This window comes from Talpa europaea (assembly GCF_964194135.1).
Source record: "Talpa europaea genome assembly, chromosome: 6".
Lineage (NCBI taxonomy): Eukaryota > Metazoa > Chordata > Mammalia > Eulipotyphla > Talpidae > Talpa > Talpa europaea.
Genome location: NC_140072.1, coordinates 69,342,652 through 69,366,316, shown reverse-complemented (window position 1 = coordinate 69,366,316; position 23,665 = coordinate 69,342,652). Strand labels below are relative to the sequence as shown.

The 23,665-nt window shown below is 37.4% G+C and overlaps 1 protein-coding gene across 1 annotated transcript in view; it reads right to left on the bottom strand.

Annotated features, from left to right (window-relative positions):
• The window catches only part of EFEMP1 (EGF containing fibulin extracellular matrix protein 1), a gene marked incomplete at its 3' end in the record, with an annotated part of 78,469 nt that overhangs the window by 50,105 nt on the left and 4,699 nt on the right, over nt 1–23,665 (bottom strand). The window contains exons 3-4 of the mRNA XM_084235063.1: nt 23,189–23,237; nt 22,609–23,022 (exon numbers count right to left, since the gene is read on the bottom strand). Coding sequence (XP_084091189.1) covers nt 22,609–23,022; nt 23,189–23,237 — 463 coding nt within the window. The remainder of the gene's footprint in view (nt 1–22,608; nt 23,023–23,188; nt 23,238–23,665) is intronic.

Sequence of the window (23,665 nt, the reverse complement as noted above, 5' to 3'; positions counted from 1 at the left end):
TTATGTGCTTATTTAACTCCTAATTGGTTATTTCATGGAGTGTGGGAGCTAAAATCTTATTAATTTGCAATTTGATGTTGTAATACCTATGAATAAATGTCATGCTAAACGATATTATAAATCCTACATGGAGTAGAACTTATTTAGAATCACATTTTTGTCTCAGGAAAAGCACTTGCATGCAAAAATGAATGTGTCTGTGAGAAAGTTTTTTTTTTTAAATGCGGTTATGTTGGTTTACATTGTTTGTATTTTGGAAGAATAGGACCTTCTCCTTCAAGTGTTATTACCATAGTGTACCCCGCCTCCAAAGCACCTATAGTCTACCATCTCATTTCATGGTGTGAGAAATAGGAAATAATTAACAAATCATTATGATCTTGTAAATAGTTCTTGTGGATCAAATTCCCTTTTTATGTCTCTTAAAGCATTGTTACTGTACACATAGTAATTGAAAGCAAAACAATTCTTGAGAAATTCACTTTTCAATAAATCAGACTGATATATGCCCTTTCTACCCCATTCCTTGCCCTACTCCTATTAGGATGATTTAAAACACTTGACCACAAAAATAATACTTCTTTTTCCTCTTCACACTACAACTATCTGGAGGTAGTGTTTTCATTATGTTACTCCTTGCTCAAAATCTCTCACTAGTTATGACAGTACTAAATCTAAATGACTTACCCAAGAATTCGGGGTTCTACAAAAACTATCTTCCAATGACTTTTACCATATTGTTTCCTGTTGCTTCCACAGTGAACCCACCTTTCCCTTATTCCAAACAGTGACACAATACTGTCACAATTATTCTGAATACAGGTGTCCACTCAGCAAAGGCTGCCCTTGCTCTTCTCAGGTTTATTCACATTCGGTGCATCTTTCATGACCCACGTCATCCCCTCACTCACAAGTTCTAACTGACCCCTGGTTGTATTGATCAGTCCCTCTTCTGGACTTGTCAGTGCTTTTTGGTAACCACCACTTGCCATTGACTATACGGGGACTGAGGCTTTCAACTGGGTTTTTTTGGACTTGAACTATTGAGCTAAATTATTTGGATCATTTATTTTTAGATCTCTGCTCTTATCCTACCTCTTCAGATAGACTTAAAAGTTCTTGCAAGAAAGGTGGTGTGTCTAGACACTTACTGCATCTTGAACACATATTAACTGAACATATTAATGAATAAATGACTAAAATGAACAAATGAATGCATGGTTTTGAAGATTTAAGGGTACACATGAAAAAAATGTATCCAAATTTTGGGGTCTAGGTAGGGAAAGAAAGACAGACCTCTCAAAAGTCAAGGTTCTTGATATTTAAATTACCTTTTACTTCCTATAGCTGCACAAAAAGTAATGGGTCCAGCAAACATGGCCCAGAAACAGCCTTTTTGATTCCGTGATCCTTCAGTTGAAAATGTTTGAGAATTTAAGATTAGCATAATGTTCTGGTGACAATCTGGTCACACAATGTCCCCCTTGCTTTCTTCCCAAGGAGGGATCATGCCATCATTCTCTGAGAGATAGACTCTTCTCCCAAAGCACTCAAGGACTTGCTCTCTGAAGGATTAAATGAGATGGTTGCAGGATACAACCACTCTTACTCAGAGAACATTCACGAGCAGTGGGGGGAAAAAAATCATTGCTGAATTTTATACTTTTTTTTTCTTCTGAAGCTTTGAAAAGATCTGCTCTGTTTTCAGTTTTAATTTTTTTTTTTCTCAAAAGAAACCTACATGGCCACTTCTTCAAATTCGTTCCAGATGGATTTAGTCATAGAATGATTGATTATCCACTCAGTTGTGAGCTATGTGGCTAAGCTCAGAAACCTATAACAAACTGGTTTGGAGCTGTGTTTCATGGTAAATGGCAGAAAGGATAATCCTTAAACTGTCACTTTAAGAGTTAGTGATGAGGAAAGAGGAATTTAGTGGGGCTACTTATGTCAAGAGAATGTATTAGCAAATGGATGGCTGAATATGAGGAAACCTTATGAGCATAATTTTTTTTTCCTCTCTGGATTTCATGGGAAAGGGAACTAGATCTGACTGGTGCCCCGCCCCCGCCCACCCCGCAAGGGCTGCCTTAGCTCTCCCTCTCTCTCATGTGGATCAGATCAGCCTCCCAGGGATGCTCCAGGCCCGAGGCCAGAGGCTAACCTTTACCTGGCTATCAAGACACCCATTTATCCTACTATCCACTCAAAAAGGCCCACAGGGGTTTTTATGCATCAGAGACACCTTGAGCAAATCTGGAAAATAATTCTGAGGGAGACTGAACTAAGGAGAAAAGTACTGCACTACACACATACAGCAATTTAAGAACATTTGGTCCTTTTCCATTTTCTTTAAGGAAAAAAAAAAAAACCTGTCTTTGGATTTTAGTTACTTCTTTTAGTAGTCACATTTGCTTTTTCTCTATTTTTTTTTTTTTTTTCCTTCCTGGTTAATTTGCAATCTGGCTACTAGGATATTTCTACAGGGGACACTGGATGTGGCTGGTGACTTTCCCTATTTGATTTTATAGGTCCTCCTATCCTATTCATTGTTTAATTTCTTGGTTTTCACCTTCACTGATTATTCTGTTTTTGCTCACCAATCTTCCTCTTTTCTCTTCCCATTAGAGTGCTACACTACTTCATCACTGGCTTATTACTGAAAAAAATAAGCTACTATTCTGCATTTTATCAAGATATTTACTCCTTAGAATCCCAAAAAAAGTTCATATTGGATTTTATGCTCATTTTTTTTTTTTACTCTTACTCAACCTATTTATTGTAACCTTAGGTTGTGCTCTACACATCTCCTACTAGACATTTGTGGCAAAAAAAAAAGAAGATATAAACATATATAAACATGAAAACGATGACTCTAGAAGCAGGTTTTTAAATAAGCTGTAGGAAGAAAAATGTAACCAAAACAGACAGAGGTTTCTATGGTAGAGAAGAACATTTTCCATGATTCCCTAACAAACAACAAACAACAATGACTCCGACAAAAGTTAACAGGAAGTAAGAGAGTGTTTAATATTAAATTTCTTTTATGTAACAGACATGTGGGTACCTGTTAATTTGAGAAATTAAAGGGAATTTTTGTGTTTGCTCACAAAGTTTATGTTCATGGATTTGGTTTATTTGTAGAGTGGAGTAAAGGAGGATTCTAATTTTAAAAAGTTTAAAAATCAAAGCACATTGTTATAATGATTTAGGGCTGGTTTTTGGAGAAGATTGATAGCATTTTAGAAGTCTCAAGTTCATGACAAAGAGAGGAGTATATTCACTTAAAAGGCGACTCTTGTTGCCTAAAGTAAGTTTTAGAAGCAGTGAGGTCCTTCTTTTGTATAGTACTTTGCCTATTTCAACCACACCCAGCAGGCACATAGCTGAATGAGTCATCCAGTCTCCTGCACTACTGGGGAAGTGAGTGCATTTTGTCTTTAACTCCTATTTTGTTTTAAAAAACCATTTAAAATTTTAGATTATACTCTAAAAGTTTAGTTGGAGCCAATTCAGAGAGAATTTTAATTACAGATGTGGTAAGCAGTTTCTGACACAGCTCCGTATGATCCCAGACTTCTGGCACTTATGCCTTTCAGTGTGGGTTGGTCCTAGGGACTTTTCCTAATGAATATAGAAGGGAAAAGGGATGAGGTGTTTCTTGGGTGATTTAGTTACAAAGGATTGTGACTTCAAGCTTGTCAGCATTTTCTTTCACTGACACCCTCTCTTGCTCCTTCACTTGCTTATGCTGATAAAAACTATCCAGTTGTAATATGTTCTATATAGAGGTGTATATGGCAAGGAATTGAAGGAGGAAGAACTCACAAGGAATGAGGCAGGAAGTAAATCCTGCCAGAAAACACTGCTGAGTGAACTAGGTAGATCCTTCTCAGTCCAGCCTGGAGGTGGCTAAGCCCCAGAACCCAGCTACCCCCAACCTTGATTTCTAACCCAGAGGAAGATGAGATAATAAATGTTTGTTATTTTAAAACCCCTAAATTTGAGGGTAATTTGCTACATAGCAACAGATTACTAGCACAGAGATGTCCTTTGGTTTTTGTGTGATGGGTAGTAATACATAAACTCAGGCAAGACTGATTACTTTGGTTGTAAGCCTGATTTGAGTATGAGGCTAAAAATTTCTCCAAATGTGAAATGAATAAACTTGTAGGATTTAAACAGATTGCTGTTTGCTGAAAGGTACTCATGTCCCCCAGAAAGGCAGGATTCTTAATTCAAAACAGTGACATTTACTGTTGGCACCCTTACACTTTAAAGGAGTTTATATTAATGCATGAAGAAGTTGTATTTACTGTGTACCAAACTGAAAATCTCTCCTTTCCAAGCTAGATTGAAATGGAATCTTGAACTGTGGCATGAACCACACTAATTACCCATGTCAGTGCCTGGGGAAAAGACTGTAGTGATCTAGCTTTGAAAGCTTCAGTGACTTAGTCCAGACTTTTAACAAACAGCCAGTACTAGGTGTGAACTGTTTTGTCAATAAAGCTTCAGGTCATTAGAACTGTCTGGTTTTTTGTTTCTGAGTCATTAATGCTTTTATAATCATAGAAAGCACCTGCATACTTTCAGGGGCAGATTTTAACTTGCTCTGGTATGTTTTCCTGATGAAAATGCCATCCTAAAGGCAAAGAAGTCCTATCAATAGAAATAGTTTAAATGCCAGGCATATATCAATCAAAATCATGTAATTACCACAACTTCAAGACTTGTAATCTACACAAAATGAACTATTTCTGCCTCTCTCTCTTTCATTCTTTAAAATTATTTTAAATAAGAGTTAGAAAGGACAATCGTTAATTTTAGCAGCTCAGAAAAAGAGGCGCAGAGAAGTTACATGACTTAATACAGTCATTTAGGGGAAGACCCAAATGGGAACCTTTGTCTCCTCCTTAGTTTCATGAGGTTTATAGTACATTTTTGCTACTAAGGACTAGTTTCTGGGATCCTCTGGGGCATTCCAGCATAAAAACACTTACTAAGGACAAAGTTCTATTAATTAATAAGCCAGGGAAATATCTGTGTTTTATAGCTGTAGCTGTTACAATGGGATTTACATTGGAGCATCTAACTAGAGGATAGAAATATCTTGTTAAAAAGGTACTTTATTGAAGTAACACTGTATTTATAACATTATATATGTTACAGGTGTGTGTCATTATAAATCACCTTCTGTATATACTACTTCAAGTTCACCACTGAAAACCTAATTCTGTCCTTCATCAAAAAATACATTTTTAAAAATATCCAGCACATATTACCTGATTCTAGCCAAACTGTGTCCCATTTTTCTGACAGCAGAAAATGGAGAATGAAGAATACTCAACATTATCAGCTTCTTGCTAGGAAGCACAAATCATCAGTTACTGGAAGACAGGCTCTATATACATCAACAAAATCTGGTAGCTTACTAGGAATGTGAAATCTCTAGTCTGACCCAGTTGACTGAATCAGAATCTTCATTTTAATATAAACCATGAGTAATTTGTATGTTCATTAAGATTAAGAAGCACCGGTTTATTACACATAGCATTTAGGAGATTCCCAAAAATAGATTAGATAAGTAAATCCCAAACTTCAGCCTCCCTTAGCCAATTTTATAAAAACAGCAAGACTGATTTATTTAGGTACCATCGTTTCTTTTTCTCTTCATTAGTCTTTTCAGGAAAAAATGCATTAATCCATATCTGTAGGTGGAAAGTGGATGAATATAATGCTATACTATCTTGCTGTTTTTATCTCCCTCCCATTCCATTCCATATTTCTTTCTTTCTGCATCTCATTCCTCTTTCTTTCTGCATATCATTCCTCATTCCTCTGCATCTCATTCCTCTTGTTGTCCAGGGTATAACCAGATTTTCCAACAATTTTTAAACCTATTAGAACCTAACACTGTTTGTAGCTGGGTTTTATAATGACTACTAGATAGCCCAAGTTCTTTTTCTAATTGAGTGATATTCTGATAGTCTATTTGGGGCATTAACCATCTGTGATAGTTTATTGAAAACTATTGCTGTGGCATGCTTACACAATCCAATTTTCTGTTTAAATTGAAAAATCAATGAAAAGTCTTTTTTAGTTACTTAAGAGTTGAATCTAATTTTTAATGGTTTTGCTATTTAACATATTTTTGAAATGAGCTATCATTTAACAATCGTTCCTAGTTTTTCAGAACTATCATTAGCGACTTAAATTGCACCACAATTAAATTTCCTCTTGTAATTTACCTTCTTTATATTACTAGCTTATTTTTTTTATTCACTAAATAAAGCAGGCCATACAACAAAAGTTCAGAACAAAGCCCTGCATCTTAACTAGCTTGTGTGGGAGGACTTTTTTCCTTTGGCTACCTCCCCAGATTAGGGTTCTTCAGATTAGCCAGGTCATGAACTATTTTTCAAAAAGGGCCTACAGCTCTTACTGGGAAGTTTAATTAATCATGAATGATTGGAATTTTATGCCTGTTTGTTGAGTCGAGTTTTATTCCAGGATACCTCTGAAGTATGAAAGATCTTGGGAATTCAGTGTCAGTCCCAGTTGTTATTTTTATTTTTTTTTTATTTTTAATTTTTTTAAAGATTTATTTATTTATACAAGAACTGGGGTACAGGCCAGATGTGTTGGAGGGTGAGAGGATTCACCAGAGACAGAGCAGGGAACAGTACAGGCAACCAACAAAATACACTGCTGAGGGGAGCAGTGGGCGAGACAGAAGAGGTCTGCCGTGCCATGTGGGATTCTCACCTGCCAGCCAGGATCGAACCCACACTGCAGAGGCTATTGACAGCCTCACAGTGCGGTGCTCAACCACCTGCACCACCAGGGAGACCCAGTTGTTATTTTTTAAATCCAGTCTATGCTGGCCTATCTAAAAAGTTAATTTTTTTAAAACTTTGAATTGCTCACTATATTCTGCAAAGGTGGGTCAGCATGGAATCCAGGTAAAGCATAAAAATAAAACAAAAAAAATTAAAAAAAAAGAAAATAAATTATCAGGATGCTGCAGAAGTGCAAGACAACATAGCTTTCAGAGGTTCTACCTTCACATTTTTGATCAGTTTTGTTGACCTTTCGTATACTCCATCTAACAAAATTCCTTGTTGATTCAATTGTATAGTAGCTGTCCAAGGTGCCCTATTTTCTTGTGATATATAAACGCATGCATTTTTAGAAAGCAGTTTTCCAACGATGATTTTATGGGAGTAATGAGAGAGAGCTATGTTCTGAGTAGCTTAGCTCTGATCAGCTGTGATCATTTTGATTTAGGCCCATGTTATTTTCCTACCAAATATAATGGTATAATTCATGTATATGTTTGTGTATGTGGGTATGCAAGGGCATGAACTGGAGTGGCTGTGTGCATGTGTGTTCATGTGTGAGTGGAATATACTAAGCCTAGACAAGAAAGTGGACATTTAATCTGCATAGTAGGTTTCTAAGATATTGTTTAACAATTTCTGTTGGAATGCTCTTTTCTTTTTTAAATGAGCCATCTTCTTTCATCACTATCTACTCAGGAAAGATCATGGATAAGGCAGAGAAAAATCATCTTACACAACAATATCTCTTTAGGCCTCAAATTATAAAATGTACTGATTAGAAAAAAGTTTATTGGTGGGTTTTACAAAATTCAATGATATCAGCTACCTACTATGTTCACATATTTTGGGAGAATGATTAAAGTTGCACTATTTCTCTAAGAAACCTCTTCAATAACAGTTTGAAGGATTCAACAGCAGACTCTGATAAACAGACTAATACTGTTCATCACAATTTTGGTATATTAAAAAATTTCGGAATATTTAAATTTTTTAGTGAGTAGTAAGAATGTCAAGGACAATTTAATGGCATATTCCTTTTGTGAATGTATGCATGAGAGAAGGACATTGCTACAAACTACTTTACAAATGAAATCTAGCAAGTTACCATAAAAAAAACCTCTTCCCTAATCTAGGTTGTAATAGACCTGGTCTCCACTATGGGCACTGAATATAACCTCCCACTGCCATGTGGGATTGTGTTCAATACCTCCACTTGGGAGAATAGGATTAAATTCCTTGTATCACACATAACTGTTCAGCATGCAAAACTTATTTCATCACAGTCCCTGGAGCTTCTTGAGGATCAATTGTATGTTCAAAGGTCGTTCCAATTCCTGTTATGATTCTTACTTTACCCGGGAACACAGAAAGCTACACAAAGCTTTCATGGTAGTTTCTAGCTCCATTTCCTAAGCAACTCTTATTTCACTTGCACTTCAATTGTCAAGGGATCTTCAGTCTGCTGGATTCTTTCTTCCTGGGCCCCTAGGATCCACGAATTTCCTTCTTCCCAGCATTTTAGTTCTTCTAGTTTGGGACCAGATCTGAACTGAGATTCTTCAAAGTCACTTCCACCCAGCTAAATGGATTTTACTCTTGAACAAAGAGTAGATTCCTGGATTCTACTCTTGAGCAAAGTAGATTTAAAAAGGATAATACTGGGCCTTCCTGGTGGCGCAGCGGTTGAGCGCTGGGTTGCGAAGCTGCCCGCTGCATCTGCGGTGCCGGTTCGATCCCCGGCTGCTCCCCGGCCACCGGAGGAGGGTCCCACATGGCGCGCAGACCCCTCCTGCCGCCCGCTGCTCCCCTCAGCAGTGTACTTCGGTCCTTCTGCCTGCTCTGCTCCCCTCTCTGGCTCTGGTGAATTCTCTCACCCTCCCGCGCTTCTGACTGTACCCAGTGCTTGTATAAATAAATAAATAAAATAATAAATAAATGAATAAATCTTTTTTTTTAAACTTTTTTTTTTTATAGAGGCATGTTTTTATTTATTTATTATATTTGTTTGTCTGTTTTGTTTATACATGCGCTGGGTACAGTCAGAAGCGCGGGAGGGTGAGAGAATTCACCAGAGCCAGAGTGGGGAGCAGAGCAGGCAGAGGGACTGAAGTACACTGCTGAGGGGAGCAGCGGGTGGCAGGAGAGGTCTGCGCACCATGTGGGATCCTCCTCCGGTGGCCGGGGAGCAGCCGGGGATCGAACCGGCGCCGCAGAGGCCGCAGGCAGCTTCGCAACCCAGCGCTCAACCGCTGCGCCACCGGGGAGGCCCAAATGAATAAATCTTTAAAAAAATAAATAAAAAGGATAACACTGACCTCATTCCAGAGAAGTAATCTATCCAAGATAGATTGCTCTGAATCTTTTTTCCCATATATATGCTACATAGTGCACACTTTTATTAATTAAAGGTACAAATGAAATCACTCCTTTACTTCTTACTCCTCTTTCTAGAGCTGCAATAAATTTGTTGAGTTGCTTCTCAATATCAGAGAGCTCATATACTTTTCAGCCATATGATAATCTCACTTCAAATATTGTTAAGTATTAACATTTCCTCAACTCACCTGTATTTTCATTATTCACCATTGGGTTTCTGAGTAAGAATATAATTTCTTAATAGTTTACCATCATTTAAATAACTACATAATTTCAAGAGTACAGTTTCACACTTCAACATGTGCACATGCTTCACTCACCACAAAGCCCCAGTGCACACACTGTCATATTGTTCCCTCCGTCTCTGCTTCTCGCCACCTTCCCGTATATCTCTGGTAACCCCGAGGAGGGATATATTTGATAAAGTGGTGCATTAACTGGTTAAATGACTTTCTAGAAAGTAAAAAGAATTTTAGTATTTCCAGTTACTAGTCTTGCTCTAGGAATAACAGCATATATTTATTCATCAATATTTATTAAAAGACAACAATCCAGGATATATAGAATAAATTTTTAGCTCCTCTCACAGCTTAAACTTAAATGGGAAGAAGGTATCTAAGATCTCCATTATTAATGAAATGGAACAGCCTCTTTTGATACCATTCAAGGACCACACTGAAATTTGATTAAAAATATAGTTGGGAGGGCCTCCCCGGTGGCGCAGCGGTTGAGTACTGGGTTGCGAAGCTGCCCGCAGCCTCTGCATCGCCGGTTCGATCCCCGGCTGCTCCCCGGCCACCGGAGGAGGGTCCCACATGGCGCACAGACTTCTCCTGCTGCCCGCTGCTCCCCTCAGCAGTGTGCTTCGGTCCTTCTGCCTGCTCTGCTCCCCGCTCTGGCTCTGGTGAATTCTCTCACCCTCCCGCGCTTCTGACTGTACCCAGTGCTTGTATAAATAGATAAATAAATCTTTAAAAAAAAAAAAATATATAGTTGGGAAATATCCCTTAAACACAGATAGTGCTCAATTCTCTTTTTCAAGAATAGTTTTAGGGGCCTCCCCCGTGGCACAGCAGTTGAGCGCTGGGCTGCGAGGCTGCCCGCAGCCTCTGCAGCGCAGGTTCGATCCCCAGCCACCGGGCGAGGGTCCCACACGGCGCGCAGACCTCTCCTGCCACCCACTGCTCCCCTCAGCAGTGTACTTCGTCAGTCTGCCTGTTCTGCTCTCTGCTCTGTCTCTGGTGAATTCTCTCGCCCTCCCGTGCTTCTGACTGTACCCAGTGCTTGTATAAATAAATAAATAAATCTTAAAAAAAGAAAAAAGAATAGTTTTAGACCTCAGAGTAAACTTTAAGCCTGAGTTCCTGAATAATTAAAAAACATTCATTTATTCAAACACACACACACATAATTTGCTTAGCACCTATTTAATAATAAGTAAAACAAGGCACAGTTTGGGGAGATACTTAGGCAGAGCTAGAGGGAAGACATTAGTATTTTGCTGGGAGAGTTACTGAGGATGGAATCAATAATATGTATTTGCTGTGCATTGATGCAGCTTCACATATGCTTTCTGATTTGGTTTTCCTCTACTGCTGCTTCCCTTCCTTCCCCATTAGCATTCCTCCCAGCAGCATACTACTTCACTGCTTCTGGGAAACCACACTAGACAGAAAGAGCATGGTTGCAATGCTGCTTCTCGCTCATTCTCCTTGGCAAATGGTAAGGAAACTGGTATCATGCACTGATTTTATTTCTATTTTTGACAATTTGTCATGTTCTTCTTGTGATGTCTCATGTTTTACTTTACTGAACTGTTACTTTCTTCTTTAATTTGCTAACTCACAGGTCAATGATGCCACATTCTGTAAAGACGTGATGACTCCTTTCTTCTGTTTTGATTCTTTCAGTGTCATATCAATACAATGGAAAGTGGTTCTCAAACTTGACTGAATTTATTGAACACAAACCAAATGGCTTTGCCATCTCTTTGATCAGTTTCACTTGTGATAACACTGGTTATTATACTATTATAGTTGTACACTTATTTGAACATTGAGACCAGTTCTCAAGTTTGTTAGTCTATTTAGTGCACATTTACATAAGATAGACTCATTGTCTCTGCTTTTAATCTGTGATCAGAAGAAATTGAAGAGCAAATGAGCTCTTCCTGCTGCTGCTAGAATCATGGCATTCAGCCCTGTTTTCATGTCATTTCTCCACTTCATCTTTATTAAGTATTTACAAATTGTTTGTATTCAAGCTACAAGGCTGCAATTGTGGCAAACTGCTTGCAATGACAGCTGTTTTCTTCTGCCAATACTTGAATACAGTTTACTTGATCAATTGTTTTTTTTTAATTTTTAAAGATTTATTTATTTATGCATACAAGAGCTGGGGTGTAGGTCAGAGGTTCATGGGGTGAGAGGATTCACCAGAGACAGAGTGGGGAACAGAACAGGAAGACTGACTGAAAAGCTGAGGGGAGCAGCAGTCGAGACAGGGGAGGTCTGCTGCGCCTTGATCAGTTTTATTTTTGAGTGTACAGTTTGTAGTTACATCTTGGAGAAAGAAACATGATAATGCATTTCAGATGTGCATGAATTACTTATTTGTACATTCATGCAAAATCAAACACATTTGGGCTAAAGTTTGTTTACTCTTTGGTTTCAAAGAAAAATGTTGTGCCAGTAATTCAACAAGTGCAAAGGCAATCCTTACAAATGGGGCAACTTGTTTTCAAAGAATATAGTTTGGGACTTTCTGATGTAGAAAGAAATGATGTAGTGCACATTCCTAAAGTTACCCAGGTTTGCAATTCTACCCTAATCTGCTTCTTTTTGCTTCTACAGGGCAAGGAAAATTCATTCCACAGATTGTGTTAACTAGTTTTAACAAGAATTCTCTTGTCTGTGATGGGATGTAAATCTTTGATCAGGCTTAAATTGCGCATAAGACAACTTAAGTGAATGCTTTTTTAATATCTGATGATATTCAGAGTCTAAATAGAATGAAGTGTCAGCTGTGCATCTGGGTATTGGAAGGCTCTCCTCTCACTTTGGAATTGAAAAGATGCTTTAAGCCCATATTCAGAGCCAACCTCCTTCTCTTTCATGACTCTACATGATCTGAATGTCCAAAGAACATTGTCTCATCTGACAAATTTGTGCTATGAGAGTAAGGGGGATGCCCACAGAAGATATGGGTATCAATTGTTACCATGAGCAAAACTTAACTTAGGGCTTCACTTCTGACAATTTTAGAGCAGCTAGAATATTTTCACATAGTTTTATAGAGAGATGCAAGATCTTTTTCCCTTGTTAAGATACCCCCTTTGCCTCTAAATGGTAAATATAATGTCTGGTTCAGAGATATAGTCTCATGACCTCAGGACTCAGAACCATTCATGTTTAGGGCTTGGAATACTGGTGATGACAGTAACAAAAGACAAAGAAGTAAAACAAATATTATTTTATCCCAGAAGCAGGTGCACATTTTTGATGTTTTCCCTTCACTGCTTCCTATGTAAAGTATTGTGGTCCTGTTGCTGATTTTTGTAGCCTAAGGCAGCTTCCTGAAATTAAGGTTAAATTAGGACATTGGTTCTCAAATCTAAGCAGCAATTTAAATTATGGAGTTATGAAAACACAGATTTCTGGGCCCCTCTCCAAAATGTTTTATTTAGTGAATCTGATAGTGGTCAGGGATTTACATTTCTACATTGCTGGAAGATGCTACTGTTTCTGGACTAAGACCACCTTGATTATCACTGAATCAGGGGGTTTACAGCATAGTCCTTTGTTACAAAAGTGAGCACATGTACCTCTTTCATCCTTCCACATCAGATAGTTATTATTTCTTTTTTATGAAGGAATTTTAAAGATACCTCTGCCTATACATTAATGAACAACCCATATGTACAGTTTATAAATATATGTTAAAATTAGTCTTACATAAATTAGAAATTCTGTGACTACAGTATTTGGAAAAATGAATTATGAAACACAGATTTTTTCAGGGAAAAAAAATCAATCACTCTTTTACACTGCCTTAACTTATTTTAAAGGTAATAAAGTTTTCTGATAAACTCAAATTTTCAGATTCTCAAAGGTAATTAACAACTGGAAATAATGAACAGAAAACAGGCTAAATAACCATTTTACTTTCTGCTTGAAGTATTTATTCCTTTTCTGTTAACATCATAATTTACTCAATTGTCATATTCCTTTGATAAAATATGTATTTTCTGAGATCAAAGCTTGTCACTAGATTATATAATTATATAGAACAAAAATCAGGTATTTGCTCACAAAAATCACCGAAGCAACCAGAGACCCTAATGACTTTCGTGAAGATCATCAAAAGGGTAGTGTTTGAAAATTGTTTAGTAATGACAATGCCAGGTATGCTGAGCCACTTGATTACACTATAATTTATAAATCCTCTTTGGCTATGAGATTATTTAAGTTTTTAATGAAAGAAATCAAAGAAAGACATCCCTTGCATCTGAGAAGGAGACATGTTAGTTCAAGTTTCTTTTTTTTTAAAGTAGATGTATAGGTAATAACTCCTTTCCTTTTCAAAATAATATTTTGGTTGTTGTTACATTTATAAAGAAATGTACAGAAGATAATAGACTATCTTCCAAGAGTAGAGCTTTTGAACCCTGAGGTTAATTTGTTTTTTCCTTTTGGCTTTATAAGAGGTGTTGTTTTTTTGTTTTTAGCTTTTTAGTTACTCTTGTGTCACAGGTAGTACTGACAAAAATAAAATAAAGTGATTGAAAATACAACTGAATATTTAAAAAATAAAACTTTTGGCAAACAACATGTATAGTTGAAACATAGTATTTAATTTGAATATTTGGTAACATTTCCTCCAGCACAAATTGGAAAGGTGAGCTACCTGTGGTATGACATGTATCTAAGTATGTAGGTGCTCATGTTTAAGTATTCTATACCTGCAAAATCTAGAACATGGGAACCAGCTCATTGACAAACTTACAAGTGAGAACCTGACAATCGCATAGAAAGGCTCTGTCCAGATATTTAAAAATGAATGCAGTTCAGTTTTTAGAATTTTAAAACAAATTGAAAAGAATAGTTTCACTGGACAAAAATCTGTAAAAATAATCTTAATATTGAAAAATGGTTCCAATGTTGGGACTTTCTCACTCCTGGCTGTGAAGCGCGGGATTGGATGAGGAAGATGTACTAGGGTGACCAGCCATCCCATTTGTTCAGGAACTGAGGTATTTTTCAGAGATGTGAGACTTGCAAATGAGGGAAGTGTCAGGTAGACAAGCCAGTTGGACGCCCTACTGTATGGTCACCCCTCTCTCGGTTATACCTTATATGAGCAAATAGGCACAACATAATCCACTTCATTTGGTATTTGTATTGGGTTCGTAGTTTCTTTAGCAAATTAGCAATGATACCTGTAAATCCTGACTGAGTTTAGTGATGACTTTAACAGCTATACAAATATTCTTATGTTTAACTTAAAAAAAAATTCATCAAAGTGAACAAATTCCCTAAAATTGGGCAAATGATTCTTTTTCTTACTGGTTAGTTCCCAATTAACTTTTTCCTATAAGAATGGGGATCTTAGAAAGTTATCTATAATAAAAAAAAATCTTTTTCAACTTGCACTTTCTCAACCCCATCTCCTTTGAGGAGTATTACACACAGGTTATGTAATAAAGATGTAGAAAAATAAAATGAATCATCAATGGATTATAATATACTCCCCATTCATCCAACTTCCTTTTGGAGCAGATGAATTATCTGTTTTCTTTGAGGTAGATGCTATGATATGGAGAAACAATTTCTAAAACTTTATACATGACTCCAGGTACATTACACTGAAATTATTTTCATGTGGTTTTATAGCTGCCAGGGTGGCACCAGTCACTTGAAATTCTTAGTGCAAATGTCTTCCTAAGTATCTCCTTTAGCTGGCTAAATTTACCTGAAGAAACCCTCTTACTGTGGATTATATGGATGTTGCATTTTAAACCTTTCATTTTTGCACAAAATTGAAAAACTCTGGACAAATCCATGAGAAGTACAAGACCATGTTTTACTAAATGTCAAAACACAGACAACTACTTAAAAATATATTTATAAAGTAGAATACAGTTAAGGTATCTAATGGTATTTAAATTAGTAGGCACCATCTGCAGTTGGTAATAGTGCATTAAAAAAGCACAACTGACTTTAACAACTGAAATACAGTACAGATTTCAATCATTACATAAAAATGTCCTTTGCTTTAGGTTATATAATAATAAATGGTACCTGTTGAAAAATGTATGTGGAAAAAAGAAATAATTTTAATACAAATATGACTCATCTGTAGGCATTCATTTATCCCAATCCAGAGACTATGGTAAATGTGTTTGGATTGCTGGGCATAAGTATGAAACATTTAAAAGGGAGTGGAGATCTTTATTAAAACAGAAGGCTCCTCAAACTCCACAATGATGTCAGTAATATAGGTCCTTGGAGCACATTATTGTTTTAAGCAGAGGTCCCCACACTTTCACATTGGTTATAAAACATTATTTTGTGCTGCTGGTGGAATGAGACTGTCATACATCTGCAGACAATTAGAAGAAGCTGGACTGCATGTTTGATTAGCTCAATAATAAACGGGCAAAAGTGTGACTCGACGTATCTTAGTCAGATTCCCTAGACAGATTATCTTGTTATTATCATATGAAATAAGCCCCCTTTTATCAACAATTAAGTAAATCCACATTTATAGGCACTTTGCAAAATTGTGAGGTGGGAAGAAATCCAACTTAAGCCTTAAGTCATCCAAAAAACTTTTAACCATGCTTGCAATGACACAGACCCCAACTCCAAGTTTTAGAAATTGGTTGAATTATGTAGAATAACTCAAGTTGAAAGTACCCTGTGTGTACACAAGCAATAAGAATAAGTATGTATTTAGCATCTATTATAAACAAGGTATTTAATAGTTTTAATGTATAACTAAAAAAAATTTCCCCGGGCCTCCCCGGTGGCGCAGCAGTTGAGTGCTGGGTTGCGAAGCTGCCCGCGGCCTCTGCGGCGCCGGTTCGATCCCCGGCTGCTACCCGGCCACCGGAGGAGGGTCCCACATGGCGCGCAGACCCCTCCTGCCGCCCACTGCTCCCCTCAGCAGTGTACTTCGGTCCTTCTGCCTGCTCTGCTCCCCCCTCTGGCTCCGGTGAATTCTCTCACCCTCCCACGCTTCTGACTGTACCCAGTGCATGTATAAACGAAACAAACAAATAAATAAAAAAAAAAAGCCTCTATTAAAAAAAAAATTCCCCAAGAAGTATTAGAAATACTTTGATATGTGAAAAATAACGTACTTTGTAAAACAGCCTAAATATTTTTTTAAAAATTAAACGGGATTTCATTTTTATTATTCACATTTTCTTGCACAGCTTCGACTGCAGCCAATGCATGTTGTAAAACTTAAATATGTTTTATTCTAACATATTCATGCATTCTAGGCATTTTCTTGGATTTGACCACAACCATCAATGATGAACTATAAAATATTTTGAGAAATGATGCATACATTTATTTTTTTCTTATCCTAAGTACACTAAAACATACATTGGAAGTGTGAAGAGTAATTCATTATATGAAAGTAAATAATTTAAAAAATTTCAGCAAAACTTTCAGTTACACAATAATTAACACCAAACTTTCCAATCTAATTATATATTTAAATAACACAATGAAACTTAATGTCTTAAATAAAGTCAAGGTACTTTTTATCAATTGCCATTCATACACACATACACATAAACACACATATACATGTACATATATATATATATATATATATATACACGCATACACATATATATGTGAAATACCCTTATGAGGTTATCTCCTTGACATAATCCTCAAATTAAACATCAGAATATCAAGCAGATGCTGAAGCATTCATCATCAGTATTGGAATTCTGACTCATGACAGTAACACGAAACAGATGTTAATACAATGCACCCTCTGAAAAGTGACACCATCACAGCATGAGTTAGCTCTTGATGTGGGGTACTTATATTTTGAACACAAAATATAAAATAATAAAAGCCAGAACATGATAGATTTCATTACTTCATTTATAAGTCATTTAAAAATCTACTATCTTTACACAGAAGATAAAACTCAATACTGGAGGATAAGGGTCAATTATGCAGGGGTTCAGAAGATGCTTTTTTTACTTAATACAGCAGTTAGGTGTTAGTTGAACCCCTCAGTGTTGAGGGAGTAAGATGGTCTCTTCCTCACTCATGAGCAGGTGAAAGGTAAGAATTCCTGAGCCCTTTCCATTAGCCAATCAATGTACACCAGGCACTTATGGCATAAGATGGGATCTACCCAGTCAGCCCCTGGCAGTGAAAAAGGAGTCTGGGGCTCCTGTGACCCTCTCAGTAACACTCCACACCAGGAAGATCTGAAAGGGTTTGCTAAACAGGAAAAGGGAAACAAAACCCCTGAGCACAGAGCAGCTAGCTACTATCCTACCTGTCTTCAAAGCTCAAGATTCTTATTGCTTTGCTAGCACGACTCTAGAGCTATTTCTAGAATACACAGCAATGTGTACTCTGAAAATAAACAGCAAAACCTAGGCAGGCAGTACCACGGTGCATGTGACATAGTGAAATGTGCTCAAATGAGAGTTTTTTTTTTTTTTTTAAGATTTATTTATTTATTTATTTATTTATTTATTTATTTATTTATTTATACAAGCACTAGGTACAGTCAGAAGCGCGGGAGGGTGAGAGAATTCACCAGAGCCAGAGTGGGGAGCAGAGCAGGCAGAAAGAACGAAGCACACTGCTGAGGGGAGCAGCGGGCGGCAGGAGAGGTCTGCACGCCATGTGGGACCCTCCTCCGGTGGTCGGGGAGCAGCCAGGGATTGAACGGGTGCTGCAGAGGCTGCGGGCAGCTTCGCAACCCGGCGCTCAACTGCTGCGCCACCGGGGAGGCCCTCAAATGAGAGTTTTAAAGAGAGAGAAATGTCAATGAGAGATAGTTCTTCAAAGGTAATAATAAGCCCCTTTATTTATTCTTCAAAGAGGCAAATAAATCAGTGGCAAGTTCAATAAGAAAACTTTAGAAACCAAAGGGCAATATGCTTAGAGTAGCTTACCAAGCAATTTCAAATTCCAAATGAATAACTCAACTACTGCTTCTGATAGCTAGGATTCTGGCTCTGCCCACCTGGGTTTGAAAGCTGACTGCACTTACCACCTGTGTGCTCCTGGATTCTCAAACTTGACAGCACACTGGAATGACATGAGAAGCTTTAAAAAGGTACTGAGCCTGGAAGTCACTCCTAGAGACTGCTTTTTAATTGGACTGGGGTGTGACTCAGACATTGACAAGTTTTAAAGTCTCCCAAATGACTCTAAATATGGGTAGTTATAACACTCATCAACATATATTCACCAAATGAAGGGGCACCAAAGTATATTAGATAATTATTATCAGCTCTGAAATGATATTAAAGAAAATACACATATAGTGGGAGACTTCAACACCCCACTCTCACCAATGGACAGATCAACGAGACAAAAAATAAAGACACTAGCACCCTAAATAAAGACATAGAACGCATGGACTTAACAGACATCTATAGGACAGTGCACCCCAAAAAAGCCGAGTACACATTTTTCTCAAGTGCACATGGATCATTCTCCAGAATTAATGACATACTGGGCCACAAGACAAACATCAACAGATACATGAAGATCAAAATCATTCCGACTATCTTCTCCAATCATAAAAGCATCAAGCTAGAAATAAATCATGAAAAGAAAACAAGGAACCCTCCCACTTCATGGAGATTGAAATCCACACTACTAGAAGACCACCGGACCAATGAGGAGATCAAAAAAGAAATTAAAAAATACTATGAGTTGAATGACAAGGAGGACACTACTTTCCAGAATGTGTGGGATCCAGCAAAAGCAAAATAAGAGGAAAATACATAGCAATATAGGCTCACATTAACAAATAAGAAAGAACTCAAAGAAACAACATAATCTCACATCTCAAAGAACAAGAAAAAGAACAACAACAAAAAAACCCTAAAGCCAGTAGAGGAAAGGAAATAATAAAAATCAAGGCAGAAATAAACTAATTGGAAATTAAAAGAAAATCCAAAAGATCAATGAAACCAAAAGTTGGTTTTTGAAAAAATAAACAAAATAGACAAACCCCTAGCAAGGCTCACAAAGAAAAAACGGGAGAAAACAAATATAAATAGGATTATAAATGAAAGAGGAGAAATCACAACAGACTCAGTAGAAATCAAAAGAATAATCAGAGATTACTATGAACATTTATATGCAAACAAATTCAACAACCTAGAACAGATGGACTAATTCCTAGAATGATATAATCATCCAAAGCTGGACAAAGAAGAAATAGAACAACTAAACTGACCAATTACAAGCTTCGAAATTGAGGCAGTAATCAAAGCACCCCCCCAAAACAAAAGTCCAGGACCAGACAGCTTCACAAATGAATTCTACCAAATGTTCAGCAGTGAATTAGTGCCTATCCTACACAAACTCTTTCAAAAAACTGATAAAGAAGGAATACTACCAAATACGTTCTATGAAGCCAACATTACACTAATACCAAAACCAAACAAAGACAGCACAAAAAAAGAAAAATACAAGCCAATCTCCCTAATGAACACTGATGCAAAAATCCTCAACAAAATCCTTGCCAAAAGAATCCAACAATGCATCCATAAGATAATTCACCATGACCAAATAGGATTTAGTCCAGGAACACAAGGATGATCCAACATCCGAAAATCAATCAATGTAATCCAACACATCAACAAAAAGAAACATAAAAACCATATGATAATATCCATAGATGCTGAGAAAGCATTCAACAAAGTACAACGCCCATTTATGATAAAGGCCCTTGAAATTCTCAGGATACAAGGAACATACCTCAACATCATAATGGCCATATATGACAAGCCCACAGCCAATATCATTCTCAATGGTGAAAAGCTGAAATCATTCCCATTAAGATATGGAACAAGACAAGGATATCCACTCTCACCACTGCTTTTCAAAATAATATTGGAAGTCCTAGCCAGAGCAATAAGACAAGCGAAAGACATACAAGGAATACAAATAGGGAAGAAAGAAGTCAAACTATCACAATTCGTGGATAATATGATAATATACATAGAGAACCCCAAAAACTCCACAGAAAAACTAATTAAACTAATCAATAGTTTAGTAAAGTAGCAGGATACAAAATCAACACATAAAAATCAGTAGCCTTCTTATACACAAACAATAAATCTGAAGAAGAAATCAACAAAACCATCCCTTTTATTATTGAAACAAAAAAATCAAATACTTGGGAATAAACCTAACAAAAGAGATAAAGGACCTATACAAAGAAAACTATAAAACACTGTTAAAAGAAATAGAAGAAGACACAAAGAAATGGAAAGACATCCCCTGCTCATGGATTGGAAGAATTAACATTATGAAAATGGCCATCCTACCAAAAGCAATTTACAGATTCAGTGCTATTCCAATTAAAATTTCAATGACATTCTTCAAAGAAATAGAAAAAATATTGATGAAGTTCTTATGGAGCCACCAAAAACCTCGAATAGCCAAAACCCTCCTGAAAAAAAAAAAAAAGAAGGGAATGGAAGCATCACTTGCCCAGATTCCAATACTACAAAGCCATAATAATCAAAACTGCATGGTATTGGAACAAGAACAAACATACAGACCAATGGAACCAAATAGAAAACCCAGAAATAAATCCACATATTTATGGTCAACTAATCTTTGACAAAGGAGCAAAGAATATGTGCCGTAGCAAAGAAAGTTTGTTCAATAAAAGGTGCTGAGAAAACTAGGTCGCTACATGCAAAAGAATGAAGGTTAAGTACTACTTCACACCATGCACAAAAACCAACTCAAAATGGATTAAAGAACTAGACATAAGACCTGAAACCATAAAATATATAGAAGGAAATATGGGCGAAACACTACATGACATGCACCTCAAAGACATCTTTGAGACACATCACCCAAAGCAGTGATAGTGAAGGCAAAGATAAACAGCTGGGACTACATCAAATTAAAGAACTTTTGCACAGCAAAAGAGACAATAACAAAAACAAAGAAAAACCCCACTGACTGGGAGAACATTTTTGCACTCAACACTAATGATAAAGGACTGACCACAAAAATCTACAAAGAACTGATGAGACTCAACAAAAACAGAAAATAATCCAGTCAAAAAATGGGCAAAAGAGCTAAAAAGAAACTTCTCCAATGAGGAAATGCAAATGGCCAACAGGCATATGAAAAAATGTTCAACATCACTTGTAATAAGGGAAATGCTAATCAAAATTACAATGAGATTACCATCTTACACCAGTGAGAATGGCATATATTAAAAAAGCTAGCAAGAACAAATGTTGGTGAAGATGTGGAGAAAAAGGAACTCTCCTGCACTGTTGGTGGGAATGCAAACTGGTGCAATCACTATGGAAAGCTGTGTGGAGATTCCTCAATCTGCTAAAGATGGAGCTTCCATATGATCCAGCAATTCTACTCCTAGGTATTTACCCAAAGGACACAGAAACATTAATTCCAAAGGGCACCTGCACCCCTATGCTTATAGGAGCACAATTTACAATGGCTAAGCTTTGGAAACAACCCAAATGCCCAAAAATAGATGACTGGATCAAGACAATGTGGTATGGAATATTACTCAGCAATCAAAAAAGATAAAATTATGCAATTTGCAGCAACATGGATGGAGCTGGAAGGGATCATGCTTAGTGAAATAAGCCAGAAAGAAAAAGAAAAATACCGGATGGTCTCACTCATAGCAGGAATCTAGAAAACCTAAATAAGGGACCAGGAAAAAGAATAACTATAAGAAAGAAAAAATCAAAATCAACAAACAACTATAAACCAGAGACACACTATGGGGTGGGGGCGGGGAAAGGAGGGAAGGGGTTCGGGGAAAGGAGGGAAGGGGGTCAAAATAAGGAGGGTGCAATTGCATGGGGAATATAAAAATTAAAAAAAATTAAATAAAATAAATCTTTAAAAAAAATATGGGTAGCTAATGTTGAGAACCACTGATGAACTCTCTGAGCCAGTTTCTTGATTTGTAACATGATGACTATAATGGCAGTAACAACCTTTTAAAGATTATTGCCATGATTAAGTATGATAATCTAGGCAAAGCACTAAGCACAACATCTGGTGTTGGGGAAACTCTCAATAAATGTGCAGTTATCATCTTCACCATGAAGTGCAGTTGGGCAAAAAACTTTCTGATTAGCATAATAAGTCATGCTTACCTTGGCACACATTATGTTCACTCTGCTCATAGCCTGTTGCACACTGGATCCGGTGAGAAGGGTTGGAAGGAATACGCTGAGGGTCAGCTGGGTTCCTCCTGATGACAAAGTTATTTCGGCCAGTCTGCACTTCAGGGCCTGCAACTGCAGCAGCACTGGCAACAAAACCGCCCCCAGGCATCACACCACTGGCTGCCATGCCACTGGCTGCTACGCCCCCAGGGGTTGCACCTGAGGTTGCAGCTGCATTTGCAGCTGCACCTACAGTTTCGGCTGCTGGTGTTTCTTGCTGAGGTTGTTCATTATTGACAATAATCTGGGCAGTTTTAGGAAGGCAGAGGTATCCTCCATAGTGGTTGACGCATTTCATCCCACCTTTGCAAGCGTCTGGGACAATGTCACATTCATCAATATCTATAGTCAGTAACAAAATAAGTCAGAAGTCTTTTAGAGGGAAAGCAAAATAGGTAAATATATGCTCATGCCTTTTTGGTATAATACAAAACAGGACAGAAAGAGTAACATATGAAGTAGAGACAGAGAGCTATGTTCAGATGGGAAATCTTTGAAATTGGCTTACCTTTGCACTGCTGTCTTACAGGATCCCACTCATAGCCATCTGTGCATTGCTGTGAAAAAACATCAAAGACGAGGCTAGGAGTCAGTTAATTGGTATAGCTATTCCTTAATAAGTCACTCTAAAATCTTCATTATTTTAAAGATTTATTTATTTATACATACAAGAACTGGGGGACAGGCCAGATGTGCGGGAGGGTGAGAGGATTCACCACAGACAGAGCAGGGAACAGAACAGGTGGACTGACTGAAATAACTGCTGAGGGGAGCAGCGGCTGGGACAGGAGACGTCTGCTGCGCCATGTGGGATTCTCGCCCACCAGCCGGGATCGAACCCACACTGCAGAGGCTGCGGACAGCTTCACAGCGCTGCACTCAACCCGCTGCGCCACCGGGGAGGCCCTGATTGCTCTTTTTTTTTTTTGTTTTATTTGCTGCTTCTTCCGCATTGTAAATTATATCAAAAACAATCAACTGAGGG